Source organism: Filobasidium floriforme (genome assembly GCF_021052385.1).
Source record: "Filobasidium floriforme strain CBS 6241 chromosome Unknown HD553scaffold_26, whole genome shotgun sequence".
NCBI lineage: Eukaryota > Fungi > Basidiomycota > Tremellomycetes > Filobasidiales > Filobasidiaceae > Filobasidium > Filobasidium floriforme.
Window position 1 is genome coordinate 34,387 of NW_025763647.1, and position 14,113 is coordinate 48,499.

At 52.7% G+C, this 14,113-nt stretch overlaps 4 protein-coding genes across 4 annotated transcripts; 3 read left to right on the top strand and 1 right to left on the bottom strand.

The window, feature by feature from the left end:
- The first annotated feature begins 1,657 nt into the window (after positions 1 to 1,657).
- Positions 1,658 to 3,449, top strand: HD553DRAFT_136219 (uncharacterized protein). Its single transcript, XM_046176637.1, has 2 exons — positions 1,658 to 1,852; positions 1,918 to 3,449. Exons 1-2 carry the CDS (start codon positions 1,833 to 1,835, stop codon positions 3,308 to 3,310), a joined length of 1,413 nt encoding a protein of 470 aa, XP_046033096.1. The 5' UTR covers positions 1,658 to 1,832; the 3' UTR covers positions 3,311 to 3,449.
- Positions 3,450 to 3,587: 138 nt separating this feature from the next.
- HD553DRAFT_345757 (mitochondrial amino-acid acetyltransferase) lies at positions 3,588 to 5,582 on the bottom strand (the record flags this gene model as incomplete). Its single annotated transcript, XM_046183126.1, has 3 exons — positions 3,588 to 5,318; positions 5,400 to 5,459; positions 5,535 to 5,582. The coding sequence occupies 3 exons, from the start codon at positions 5,580 to 5,582 to the stop codon at positions 3,588 to 3,590; spliced, it is 1,839 nt and encodes a 612-aa protein (XP_046033097.1).
- Positions 5,583 to 5,956: 374 nt separating this feature from the next.
- Positions 5,957 to 9,266, top strand: HD553DRAFT_136256 (histone deacetylase domain-containing protein). Its single transcript, XM_046176638.1, has 11 exons — positions 5,957 to 7,021; positions 7,120 to 7,298; positions 7,374 to 7,414; positions 7,490 to 7,546; positions 7,639 to 7,802; positions 7,877 to 7,894; positions 7,949 to 8,010; positions 8,075 to 8,218; positions 8,278 to 8,341; positions 8,408 to 8,602; positions 8,664 to 9,266. Exons 1-11 carry the CDS (start codon positions 6,245 to 6,247, stop codon positions 9,219 to 9,221), a joined length of 2,259 nt encoding a protein of 752 aa, XP_046033098.1. The 5' UTR covers positions 5,957 to 6,244; the 3' UTR covers positions 9,222 to 9,266.
- A 3,332-nt stretch (positions 9,267 to 12,598) lies between these two features.
- Positions 12,599 to 13,957, top strand: HD553DRAFT_318885 (uncharacterized protein). Its single transcript, XM_046180940.1, has 4 exons — positions 12,599 to 12,821; positions 12,895 to 13,297; positions 13,372 to 13,487; positions 13,561 to 13,957. The coding sequence occupies exons 2-4, from the start codon at positions 13,028 to 13,030 to the stop codon at positions 13,892 to 13,894; spliced, it is 720 nt and encodes a 239-aa protein (XP_046033099.1). The 5' UTR covers positions 12,599 to 12,821; positions 12,895 to 13,027; the 3' UTR covers positions 13,895 to 13,957.
- The last annotated feature ends 156 nt before the right edge of the window (positions 13,958 to 14,113 follow it).

Genomic DNA, 14,113 nt, shown 5'->3' on the forward strand with positions numbered 1-14,113 from the left:
ACAAGCAAGATCGAAGGCGAACAGGAGCGGAAAGGACACAAAAAGGGTCGTGCAGTGGGGGTCTGATTCACGGTAACCGTGTTTTTAAGGTTCTAAGCCTTTCGGGAAAAGGTCGTTCTAGCTGTCTGTTCAGGCGGATTGTTATGCTTGCCGAATCGCTCCCTGTCTACCGAAACATGCATCAAGGGTTCTCACACGAATCAATCTGAAGGCCTGCAAGAAAGATTCTTGACCCGTTGCACCTGCAAATCGAGGGCTTTGAAGACGCGTAGATCGTACATGACATTGAGGGGCTCGCAGACCAGTTCTCCTACGTTCTGCCCGGGCGACTCCAAGGTAGGTTGTATGGTCCTGCCTGTATTGAATAGCAAGGCTTCATGCCAACCAAGAAATCCTATCTTCCTGCGATGTGCAAGGATTTAACTTGGCATCGACAGTTTCGACGGGGCACGGACTGGATTGATCACGTCGTGACGGGCACGGACTGGGTTGATCACGTCGTGACGGGCTCGACTTGATCGGTATCATCAACGGAAATAATGGAGCTGGTCTGCGTATCTATAGCGCTGCCAAGCTGAGCTTCGCAATTTTGGCTGACTTGACGGTTCATTGATCCTCTACCTCTTGGCTCTCGGGCGGAATTGGAGAATGATCTGGCATTATTACTTCGGTCGAGATTGTTTTGACACCTCGTGTATGATATCCCAATTTCGCACTCGTTTGGAAACAGACGTCGAAGAAGAGGAATGGCGGCAGAGAAATGTCGGAGAAGGGGAAATCGCCCGGCACAAATCTACCCTCTTGATAATGAACTTGGCTGTGCTACAAGCACAGCCAAGTTTTACCACAAGAAGCCGCTCAAAATACAAATGCAAACCCTGCAATTGCGTGTTCACAAGGTTTACTACCTTCCAGGACATAACTTTGAGCCATCGTCACAGCAAATGTGAGCTTACTGCCTTGCAGCATAATGGCATTGGCAGAGATGTCAACACAAGAGACAAGGAAATGTACGAATGTATGGTCGCATCCTGTAATTATATGCATCAGTATCTTAGTTTATTCAAAAGTTTGGGCTCTCTTTGGAAATCAACAAAATCACGGAATGACATGCAACATAACACCATCTCCTCCCAGGATGACACAACCTAATCTCGACCCTTCCTCAATCCTCCTCTTCTTCCTATTCCCGGCATCGCTGTTGTCATTATCATCGCTCTTGTCCTTGTTGTAATTGCTCGCCCCCTTGCTACCAACGTTCATGGCAATGGCACCAGCACCAGCATTGTTGTCAACCCGGGTACGCTCATTGAAAACGATGGCATATTGAACACCCCGTTGATGGTCACGTCTTTTCCTTTGTCTTCGACGCCCAGGTTTCACTTGATTCCAAAGAGTCATAATGACAGGACACTTTCCGCCGAAGTCAGCACCTGCCAACGAGACAAACTGACAGAGAGATCGCTCTCTGGTAGCTTGCATATGCAAGTGGTATTGGCTTGCTCCGATCCATTCAAGCTCAAGCGGGTTGTCCAACGTTCTTGTCGGTCCCGATTGCGATCGGAGTGATCGAAAGGCGCGCGAAGGTCAAGCGCGCGGGGACTTGCGAGGTGAAACAGTCATTCGAGCGATCATCGGACGAGACCGAAAAGAGGTCAAACGGCGAGAGGGTCGTGTCTTGCAATCTCGCTATATACAAGGCTACCCGCTCAGATGCACGTCAGCAATGGGAACGCTTTCCCGGCAAGTCAGTCGAAGCCTTTTAACCAGCTCTCGTGCCACCCATCATAGTACTACCGGGAGATCAAGCTGAATTCAGCGAGCAATAGATCATGGAAAACGAATCCATACAGTAAGTCTGTCCCCGTTGCTTACGCTAGGAAGCTGCTTGACTAATCGCAGATGGCATAACGACAGAACAAGAGAAGAGATCCTGGCAGCTCAGGTCTTCCATATTCCAATCCTTCGTTCGCTCATCCTATCATACTCGGACAAGTCCACTCTAGCTCGCTGCTCCGCTCTCAGCCGAGAATTGCACCGGGACGCTGTCGAATGGTTATATCGAGAGGTTGACGACAACATGGATCTTCACTTGTCGCGGAGCTTCTGCGATATGCATCGATGGAAAACCTATCATCGGGCCGTCCGACACCTGCTTTGCGTTAAACCAAAGTCGTCTTGGTCATCGTGGATCGCACACCTAGATCGCACGCAGAGAATCGCCGCTTGGTATCCCCAGCTGGAGACCGTACAGCTTGGGGTATCAATACCTTCGCAGAGCGGGGAGGAAGAAGCTTGGCTCACACTACGTAGACCGAATACCAGCGAGTTGATGACATGGATTGTAGAAGCATGCCGCCTCTCATCGCTCTCCGCCGCCCAGCTGGTCTTGCCTTGGGACACAGACGAGATCAACTGGAAGTGGGCTTGCCGATTTATACTGGTCGGTCCCGAGCATCTACCATCACGCCAAGGGTCCCGCAATCCCTCCAATCAAGCGGAACCCACGGCGGAGGAGATGACGCTCTTTGAGCAGCTCGACCTGACTAGCGTCCAAGAGCTCAGGTTATCCGGCTTCTGCATGGACGGGGAGGACCTCTTGAGGCTCGCAATCAAGACGCCTCGTTTACAGAAGCTGGAATTCTATGGCGGTTCGACCGAAATCCAAGAACCCCTCGGACATCTCTCAGAGTTCGACTATACCAACGGCCTATTCGCTGCCAAGCTTACCAAGCAATGCCTCGAGCTGAAGGAGTTGACATGGTACCAGTGTACAGAACATCATTGCGATGCTTTCGTGCTCGGCTGTGTCCAGGCGGGGTTAGGCGGGCTGGAGAGTCTGTGTGTACCGTGGTACGACATGCTTTCTTCAACCGGGACCGTCGAGAGCCGCCAGAATTCGGCTAGATGGCTTCATACCCTCTCCAGCTCTGGCGTTCCCTGGAAACCCGCGCACGGCAATCTGAGAAAGGTCAGGTTGGAAATGCATCCCGAAGACGCGAGGTTGTCGAATCCTTTCGACCTAGCCGTCTGCCTCCTCCTCGACTTTGAGATCGATTGCACGGTCGAACTAGGGTTCCGTCCTTCGAGACATCATCCTGACATGAAAGGATCCCGGACGGACAGTGGACCAGCGCGGGCGTTGTCGGGGCTCGAGGCACATAACCTTGCCATCCTCAAGTCGGCACTGGAGATCCGCCAGATCCTGATCACGTCGATGCCTTCTCGCCCGGTGGGGTTCAGTCATGCACCTCGGATAGAAAGGAATCAGGCAGAGACGACTTGCGATGCATGGCGTATGAACTTTTAGGCGCGAACGACTGTACCGACTTGTCCGGTTGTAAAATGTAGATAGGTTGTGATGATACATTTGTGCTGAATCCGAGCATGTGTATGCTTACATTATCCTTGCATTGCTTGATCACCGCATTTGATCTGTCTGAGCACAACACACGTTGATGATGCGACCACGAGTGGAGCAGTCACCTCTCTGCGCTACATGCATGTGTATAAATGGCATGGTTCGACGAGGCTATCCTGTTTGACATGCTCTCCGATTGTACGAAGTCCTTGACCCCGCGACTCTGTCATGACCATGCCGAGGGTATCGGCTCGACATACGACGCCCATTGCAGGAGTCTACCCTGCTCGGTATCCTCGACCACTTTGATGGGAATCCCCCTATCCCTCTTGGAACCCGTCTCCGATTTGAGTTCACGGATGCGCTGTTCCGCATCGCACCAAAACATCTTCCAATTCCCGAGCGTGACGAATCCGTTGCTCCGCTCATAGTACCACTTGTTGACCGGGTTATCGGCCCGGGATCGCCAGATAAGATCTCGACCGGAACCGACACCCGCTAGAGACCCGATGTTGGCGTTGGCGGCGTCCTTGAGACCGAGTCCGAAAGTCTCGTCACGCAGGGCGACCCAGAGGAAATCCACCGTCCCATCCCCCTGATGCGAGGGCAACACGGCAAACTTGTCCAAATAACAGATCGGTGTCTGACCGGGCCCTGAAGGGCCTTCGTTCGTACACAACGCTGCAGCAGCGTAATCCCCGGCGACGATCGCGAAATCCAGGGATCGAGCCATCCTGCTCCAAAAGGCCTCCTCGTTCAGTGTCCGTCCGAAACTCCTCTCGAGCAAGGTCCTGAGCTTAGGCCTATCGATCTCGTCAAAGGATCTGATGATCCTGATCGGCATTCCCTTGCGGATCAGCGTGGGCGTATGCGGGGTGATCTTGCCCTCTCCCTCGGCCAATAGCGCATGGGGCAGACTGGCGGAATGTGCTGGTTTGTTGGTGATCAAGTTGGCGATCAACGCCGCTGGAGATTTGTGTGAGGCGATCAATGCCGAAGCGCTCGATGGCATGTGAGCGAGACAATCCCGAGCGAGCGTAAGATTGGCCAGGGCGGACGGATGGGTCGTCTCCCATTGACCCAAGAAGGTGTCCTGAATGAAGTCATACTCGGTCTCCAAGTTGATGGACAGATGTGGCATTCCCGCTCGGGCGTACGAAGGGATCCCACCTTCCCGGTTGATGATCAACAGTCGTAATGGGGTCATGTCTGATGATGGTGACTCGATGGGGGCCTCGTTGAGAATGGACGAAGACGCCGACGAAGGCGCCGGACCGTTCTCTGCCACCAGGGCCGCAGCGTAATCTTTCCCCGACCGACCCATCGATTCGGCGAGCGCCCGAACGACATCATTACCCTCCATCAAGTTGGTCTTGCACCCTTGATCGAGCGCGACGGGGATGAGCACCGGGATCTCTCCTTCCTCCACCGCCCGTCTGACATGCGCCAATCCTTCCTCCTCGACGTACGTCTCAGTACGGGTCTCGTTCTCTCCTGCTATCCGCCTAGACCGGATGACGGTAGAGATGATCGGCCTAGCTGGCGCCCGATGTTTCGCCAAGAACGAGACCGTCCTCTCCATCTCCCGCAAGACCAGCCTCCTCGCTTCCGAACCACACAAAGGTCTCCCGTTCCGATCGAGGGCGATGTCATCCCTATCTACTACTATCACGCTGACTAAACCCAGTTTCTGCAGGTAGGCTAGGCCTTTGGCTACGGAATCCAGCTGGGCATCTGTGAAGGGGCCTTGTATCTTGACTAGGGCTGGTCGACGAGCTCGGTGGCTGAGGACGTCGGATACGATGGAGTTCTCCGCTGACGCTGATGTGGATGGTGTTGGTGTTGTTGATGCTTGATTGATTTTACCCTTGGGGTCATGCTGACCGCCGAAAGAAGCTAGAAACTTTTTAGAATCCCTCGCCGAAGGTCCCGCTTGTAGGAGCGATAATACGAAGTCCTAATTTCGGCGTATGGGTCGATCTGCGATCAGTCACAGGGTTCTATTCGTTTGAATCTAGGGTATTGTTCGAAGCCTTACATTGACGTCGTGGCTATTCCGAATCTCGTCGTGACTCGAATGATACCTAAATCGCCTGGACTGTGGGTGAACAGGTAAACAAGCGAGCCTTGCCCCATAGCGACTCGTCTCTCGCATAGGACTACCTAGACGAACCTCGTATCCTATCCTGGTTGTCACCGTCACTGAACCCTCATTCTTCATGCCACATGGCAAGGAGCATGAGATTCCATGTCGAAGACGGTTCAACCCTCTCATGATCCAGGCTCTCGAGCTCCCAGGACAGAGAGGGAGCGAGGAGGGCGGCGGAGGCAATAGCGGTCCGAACAGGAAGTCAGATTCTGACCAAGTCTAGCTGTATCTGATTCAGAAGAGATGTCGAGGAGATTGCTTGGAAGGGATGGTCAAGAGATGCGTAGGATAGGATAGTTAGGAAGGTCGACTCTGGTAGAAAATGCAGGTCGAGGGTCGAGGTTGACCTGTTGCTAGCGCGCGAACTCGAAGACTTGCGAGTCAGAAAAGGGTCTCGATTATATGGATGGGGCAACCGACGTCATACAAGTCAGACAACCAGGAGAACGACAGTCACGTTCTGGATAGGTCAAACTGAGGACCCTCAATCGAGGAGCTCGAAGCCGGAGCTCCTTCTGGCGATGTCGACTGGTATCAAAACGTCAGTCACTGGCCGAAACCCCCGTTGTGTCCGGCTTATCCCGCGAATTCATTTGTAAACACAAAAGTCGAGGATGGGCATATTCCTTACACATTTACACATACCCCTTCACGTATCGACTACATTCCGCATACAGTAGTACTCCCCTTTGCGTCTGTAGCTACATCGACATTATATATCTGCTCCCCAGACCATGAGCTCGGTCGACTCTCCTATCCGGCCACTGGCTCTATGCCTGCAACCCGCATGCGTCAAGCATCGCTGGATACGGACCTCGAACGCTTCCCATATCTACGAACGACCCGAACGCATTCGGGCAGTCTTGCTAGGAGCTGCTGCTGCCGTCTCTCGTCTGGAAGCAGAGGTCACTTCGGAAGAACAAGCCGAGGGCGGTGGTGGATTGGATCATAATGAGCAGCAGGATGAGGAGGACAGGAGGAAAAGGGAAGAAACGCCAGACGTTTCAGACATGCTAGGCAACCTCAACCTATCCGGGTCGACCCCGCAAAGGCCTATCAAAGCCGGAACCGAAGCCGCACCTACGACTGCTTCACCGTACCTCTATATCCCCCCTCCCGAATCCACGCAACCCGCCTCCGCTACCACTCAACCTCGTCTACTCCAGACCCATCCGGCACTCCAGGTCGTGCATTCTTCCCTGGCCGACCACAACCATACTCTGCTGGATCTCGCTCTTGCCCCTCAGGATCGATCTCAATCCACTGTCTCGTCTTCTGCGCTCTTTGCGCAATCCCCTTATCTGAAACAACTGACCACCTGGGCACTGGAAGCACCGGAAAAGATAAAAAAGGGGGAATGCGAGATCCCGAGCAGGTATTACCCGGTTCCGTCTATATCAACCGCACAAGGGGAAGATGGTAAAATGGGAGTGGAGGCGGATCTGGGAATAGAATTGAACCAGAACGATCTGTACCTGGCCCCGGGGAGCGTCGAGGCGATCGAGGGATGTGTGAGTTCACAGTTTCTTCTCCTGTCAGGCCCGGTGGGGGCAGAAATACTGGATAGCTCACGTCAGCTGGAGTTCTACCTGATAATGCGGGAGTATAGGTTAAGACGGTCTGCCAAGCGATGGACCTCGTCTGCACCCCAGGTACTGCGTCCAACCCACCTGCCGACACCGTCCTTCCAATCTCTGCTGGGCTCAGCACCAGCCCGAGCCCTTATGCAGGTGCATTCTGTGTGATCAGACCGCCGGGACATCATTGTGCTCAGGATGTCCCCTCCGGGTGAGTCTGGGTGTCATCAGATCGAGTCCGAGAATACAAGTTTGCTCACGGGTCTGGATTTCGAACATGTGATAGATTCTGCTATGTCAACAATGCCGCTGTTGCGGCCATGCACGGTAAGTTTCTGTTTAAGCTGGGTTCGCGTCGTGTCAGAGACATGCAGAGGTATTGAACCGGGAACTGGGAGATAGGTTATCTGCGGCACGATCAGGACAGGACCATATTCATCGATATCGACCTGCATCACGGTAAGATCTCTCCTTCTCAAATCATCACATTCGGTATTGACACTCAGGCACTGAATCTCACTGAACTCGGCCTGTTCGTCCCGCGTGCGTAGGCAACGGCACGCAGTCAATCGTCATGGGATTGAACGAGGCTAGTCACGCCGACGATCTCTTGATTGCCGGTGGGAAACCTCTAGTACCGATGACGCCTGGAGAGGTGGCTGCGGGGAGGAGGAAGAGGAATTGGAAAGGGTTCTACGGGAGTGTGCATGATATCGTGAGTCTAAGCGGACCCCAATAGAGCTCAAAGGACAAATCGAGACGGAAGTTGATATCCCACGATCGCCATAGTGGAGTTATCCTTGCGAGGTGAGCCGGCCGGATTACGGATTGTAGTTCACTGCTGAGATCCATATTGTGCAGGATGGCGATCTCGATTTGATCAAGGACGCCTCAGTCAAGATCGCGGCGCACGGACAGTACATGTGAGCCACATGCGCCGACAAACACGGTCAGTCATCGACTTGACTGATAACCCTTCCACTATAGCGACAACATCCACCTCGAGCCTTACGATTCGGAAGATGACTTTTACACCCGGATATACCCCAAGTACATGGCCTTGTTGGCGAGTGCAGAGCGGTTCGTCAGAGAAACTGAGGCTTCGCCTGACCGTACGACGGTGGTCGTTAGGTGAGTATCGTTTCTAGATTACGACAAATTTTTAGATCCACTGATTTACGCTCGAACAGCGCTGGGTTCGACGCTTGCGAACACGAATATCAAGCCATGTCCCGGCATGAGCGACGAGTGCCGGTTAGTAGATCTCATTTTGACGCATATCGTCATCAGCGCTGACATTCCAGGACGTGGCCCTTGCAGACATCGTTCTTTGCGAAGATCACGCGCGACATCCGCGCATTCGCCGACAAGTACGCTAACGGCAAGCTGGTCTCCGTCTTGGAAGGCGGGTACAGTGACAAGGCCTTGACGAGTGGAGCGTTGTCGCATGTAGCCGGGTTCTTCGGTGAGAAACCCTCGCAAGCCTCTTGGTGGAACGAGGAGAACCTTGAAAGTGTATGTTGAAATCTGTTGGTGGGTACTTCGGCTATGAACTGATCTGATCTTGAGCACACAGCTGGAGAGGTCGACAAAGCGGAAGAAGAATGGCGTGTTGTTACCGCTAGACAGCGAGTCTAGATCTGACACTCATCTCTCGCGGACGAGAGCCTTGTTGGAAGGATTCGAGAGGGCGGGAGTGACCGGATCTGAAACGAAGTTGGATATGTCACCCGCCTCGACACCTCGTATGACACTTCGTGAGCGTAAAAAGACGGAACCATGGACGCCCACTGCTACGCCTCGCAACGTGGGGCGATCGAGAGGCAAGACCGATGTCACCAGTCCTCCCGATGCTCCCTCGTCGCCAGTACAAATGTCGAACAGCAGCGTGGTCGAGGACATCGTCGATCAACTCGACAACATGAAAATTAAAGCCGCCCTACCGACTACGCCGCAATCCCAGCCCAAGTTGCGCGGTCTTGACAAGGACAGCGAAGAGGTGCGGTATTCTAAAACATTGGCGTACATGCTGCGTCATGGAGCCGAAAAGGAAAGGCTACCAATGCGAAAGGATGGCTATGTACGGGTTGTCGACATGGTCTGTATACAGCTATCCCGTTCTACCGCTTGCTAGAGCTCGCTGACATCCGTTACTTGCCGTCTCAGCTAAACCATCCGAAACTCAAGAACCTGTCCTGGCCCTTGCTCTACCACCTGGTGATGACTAACGCCAAGCAGCGATTCGTATTGTTCTATGGCCACGATCCGTCGCCTGTCCGACCCGTCTATCAAAAGAAAGGTTCGGGTGGTTCATCGCGGAAGGGCGAGCCGAAACTTGATCCCGCAGCGAGCGAGCTGTCATTGATATCCTTTGAAGCCCCAGCGGCTCCCATCTATGATTCCAAGTGCGCTGAATCCGGTTTGAACGCCTCGGCCCCGATCGAATCAACGGCATTAGGTGACGGCGGCATAGTAGTCGAAGCGGAATGGTTCATCAGGGCCGCCCAAGGTCATTCCCTGCCCACGGTGACCACGGAACACCTGGATCCTGTTTCGAACGACGATGAGGGCAGGTCCAAGGTTGGCGAGATGGTACACGGAACCAAAGAAGAGCTGTGGGACGTTATTCGTGAGTATCCTAATTGACAAATAGCGGTAAAAGCTGCTGTCTTACGTGTCCTGACACCCGTGAACGCCATTGCTTCGCAGGAGAGACTGGGCTGTCGAGAATGACGAGGCAACACGTGCATCTCACTACTGCGCGGGAAGGAGCTAAGAGTGGTCAGTGCATTCCTTTCGCATGAGCTGTCGAAGTCCAACTGATGTGGAAACCACGGTATTGCAGGTCCGCGAGCCAGTTCGACCTTGTTCGTCTACCTGTCCTTGCCAAAGCTGTCAGAAAGGGAATCGCCCATCCCCGTTTACCTGTCGAGCAATGGCGTTGTCTTGACACCCGGAGACGAGCATGGCAAGGTACCTGCCGATTGTTTCGAGCGAGTCATCCGTGTGCGTAAGGAAAGGATCATGCCAGACGTAGAAGACGCCCCTTCCACCGAGAACAAGGAAGCCGGAACGGGCGAGATCATCACGGGTGGGACAGATGAGGGTGTTAAATCGTCGACGTCGAAACGAGGAAAAGCCAAGGGAGGAGTGAGATTTTGGGACGAAGTCATATGGGAATACGGGCAGCCGGTAGATCCGCCCCGTCAACAAGCTCGCGTGAGCATGAAATTTTGATATGGTAAATCGTTGTAACAGTCTTCGAGGGGTTGTTTAAGCTATAATGAGGTTTGCCTAGGATACGTGAACTTGTCAACAGGGAAGGCTGGATTCTCTGGGGTGGAATTCATTAGCAAGGGAGCCGTTCGAAGTGGAATCTAGAATGGTCGACCTGTAAGATCGGAGGCTCGGTTGTCCGGGCATCTGCGACCATCTAGCGCGAGCCTGTTTCAGCTCTGTCATGGAACAAGAGGGCAACGCCAAGTAAGCACTGGCCAGTACTGTATAACGGGGCAGCACTTGAGAACCATGGCGTGCGTTGATAGTCTGTGGATCCGAAGATCACATAGCATCTGTCCTCGCTTGTTTGCCTCTCCCCTGACCGATCTGGCGGTTGCGCAGCTACAATCCTGGTGGCATTATCTCGGTAGGAGCGGAACACAGTAGCGTCGCGAGCGAAACGCCTGAGGCCGTGGGGAAGAGTCGGAAGATTAATAAGTCTATGTCTATCGACAACATGTGTTATGACGTATATATCAAGACTGTAAGCCTATTCAACAGAAATAAGAAGGTCTCGCAGCAGAGGCCGCTACACCGATCATAGGAAAGACAACTGACAGCTGCTGGTCAAAATGCCGACTGTCAGATATGCTGACTTTGAGAAAACGTCTCATCTCTCATCACCAGCCAAAGGAGGCATGGAATCTGTAGCAATAGACGAGGAAACATTATTGTCGCCGACAATGTCGATTCGAGCACGTGACCACTTGCGAACCCCCCCTCCTCGTCAAGGACGCAGCAGGAGTGATCTGTGAAAGGAAGGTTGAATTTACTACTGAGGTTGAATCATTCCAAGCGGCGAGGATGCACTGGTCATGTTGATCAGTACATCCGCGAATCGTATGACTAGCAGACTCATTCAATAGCGGCAAGCTCTGCCCAAACGTGATACTTCGGAAATTGACGAGGAGCCAGAGTGTTGTATGTGACGAGTGTAAATTGTCAACGGTCGTTCCTGCCGTAGCTCATGTCTGAGCACCGAAGATACTTGGCGCAAATGTTCTGTAACGTGGCCAGAGTTCATTCATACACTAGTACCGCGAGGATCACCCCGTCTCCGCCCATGTATGATTTCTGCGCTCTTGACGATTTTATCGAGGGTGATTGCGTTTAGGCTGGCGCGGACAGTGCGCACGAGTGTGTACTCAATCTGCGTTTCTGCGGTTACGCTGATCCAAACATCTTTTTAAATGCCTCCAAATGCTCAGTAGAGCTGATATGCTGGCGGAACCTATGCTGTGGGATGGCAGTCCGTATACCGTCGTATCATCGATCGCTGCTCGGATACCCTGCGTTCCTCAGACCCTGATAGCTTGGAGCTGCCGATTTGATGCTCCTTTAGCGATCATGACCAAATCCCCTCAACCACAAGAAGGGGAGGCCGAGACCAGTGTCAAAGAAGGTGAGAAAATGTTAACAGTAGCACGACCGCATAGACTTGAGCTCATGACACAGAGCGGTAGCAAACAACGCCGTTCTTCTAGAACTGCGCAAGGCAAGGCCGGACCTCCTTAAGGAACCAATCTTCATTAGTCTAGTAGATGTATCTGATATCACAGTAGACAGACCGTAGGTCGGATCGGAGATGATGCATCCGATGTATTAGGGGACATATGCGTTGGACATTGGTGATGAGTTTTATCCGGGGGAATGGGGGACGGTAGTCACATGATTAACAATCAATTGACAAACACCATCAAAGGAAGGCTGACATTCTCGCATGATGATTCTCCTGCAACACACAGGGAGTTGCGTATATACCAATCCTCATCTGATAGTCAACGAGAGGGAAGGAGAAAGTGAAGGTTGACCACAGCTCGAAAAGGCTAGAACCATGAAACTTCCAACTAAAGCCAATTCAGAGATAGACAAGCTATGAGCGAGGATCAACGGGCAATGAACATTTTGTTCACCCAGGCGCCACTTATGGCCTCCGGGGATAGTTCTGTCTGGTATCGCAACCCGTACGACACGCCATCCGATCTGATTACCCAAGGGTCTCAGGAGTCGCCGCTATCAGCAATGCCACCATACACGACGGGATCGACTGGGCATGAGGGTTCTTACCGAAATGCATCTGAATTGAAACCTGGGTGGGATCTGACCCATGTACAGGGCCTATCATACCTCAGAAACTCTAATCAGCAGCCAGGCCATTCATTCCGAGCGTCTTCCTCGCAATCGAGCGCTCTGTCTGATTCGTCCTTCTTCAACGTGCATAGTATCGCCGTTCCCCCAGCGCGAGCCACAAACGGAGCCTTGGTAAGCGAATCCAGTCGCTTAGATGGCAAGTCGCTGACGAGCTAAGTTCGCCTTCTTCCTACGCTCTAGCCTGAACCGCTGCAGGCGTTTGTCGATCAATTTGACCAGAAAAGTAAACAGACCCTCGCAGGACTGTCCGAGCAGTTGCACACCGGTACTCAGGAGGTGAATTTACTCGCGAACGCGCTCAAGGCTTGCAACGACGGGAAGCCGGAATTCGAGTTAGGCAATACCGCACTATTTGCTCGGTATTACGAACGACTTACATCTGACAGTGGCTGTACCAACGTTATACTCCGGCTGTCCAGATACAAGTCGAACTTGTAGTCGCCATGTCACAAGGAACACAGAAAGATCGTGATAAACCAGCGTATACAGAACAGGAAATTGAACGAGGCGATGGAACGTTGTGATATGCAGGGCAATCATATCATCAACACCGCTTATGCATCGGGGGTTTCGACACAGACACGGTCTACCCCTGCGTATTCACAACCATTCGGATATCCGCCGGCATCCACCGGATCTGCGGATACCGATCGCTCAACACCCCCTCAAAGCAATTACTCGCATCGGAACGGTGAAGCTGATGATCTGGCTCGTCAGCCTTATGACCGCAATCAGACCGCATACACACAGTTGGACCGTTCTCAATGGTCTATGAAGCACGTGAGCCTTGGTCGAACATTACGATGATTTCCCTTCATTCACAAAGTCTGAATGGAGCCTTTCGTCAACTCTAGCCACACGCTCTACCCGAGATCAGTGTCAATGATCCCGCTGTTGATGAAGCGCATCCGCCATCACTTCGCGCTGTGACTGATGCCGTTGCTCGTCCGCCGATTGCGTACATATCGTGGTAAGCGACAACGTGATGGATCGAAGGGCAGAGTCACAAGTCTACTGAGCCGATTTTATCTTCTCACTCTCAGGAAAGAGCCTAGAGAACTGGAAGACTTTTCAAGACGATTCGACGGCGCCAGCTCAGAGCTCCTCGCACAGTTCGATAAATACGACTACTACAATCGTCTTGCTCTACTACAGAGCGTGAAGGATGCTTACGAGAGGAAAACCTCGTTCACGCTAGGCGGTGACTCCCAATTCGAGTGCAGGGAATGTGTTGGGTACGGCCGAGGGAAGAACCGCTGCCCCTCGGTGGTGCTTCGAGACTCGGGAAACGCGTCAGACCGATGCGACGAGTGTGGTAAGCTACACAGGTTGCACGAACAGTGGATCGATAGACGAAAGAAGCGGGAAACGAGCTGAGACTATTGTATCTCGAGAAGTCGGATGTATGGAACTTTGTACTAGAAATACTTGATAGACAGTTGTTACGTTACATTACACCACCGATGTGGAACTCGCAATGCGTCGCGACGAATGGATTTGAGATCTGCCTCTTTTGGGTTAGCGCCAGATCTTCAGGTACCCCGTCACATCTCGGAAGCAATTGTAGCTTTACTATGGTCATCGGATGCAAAAACT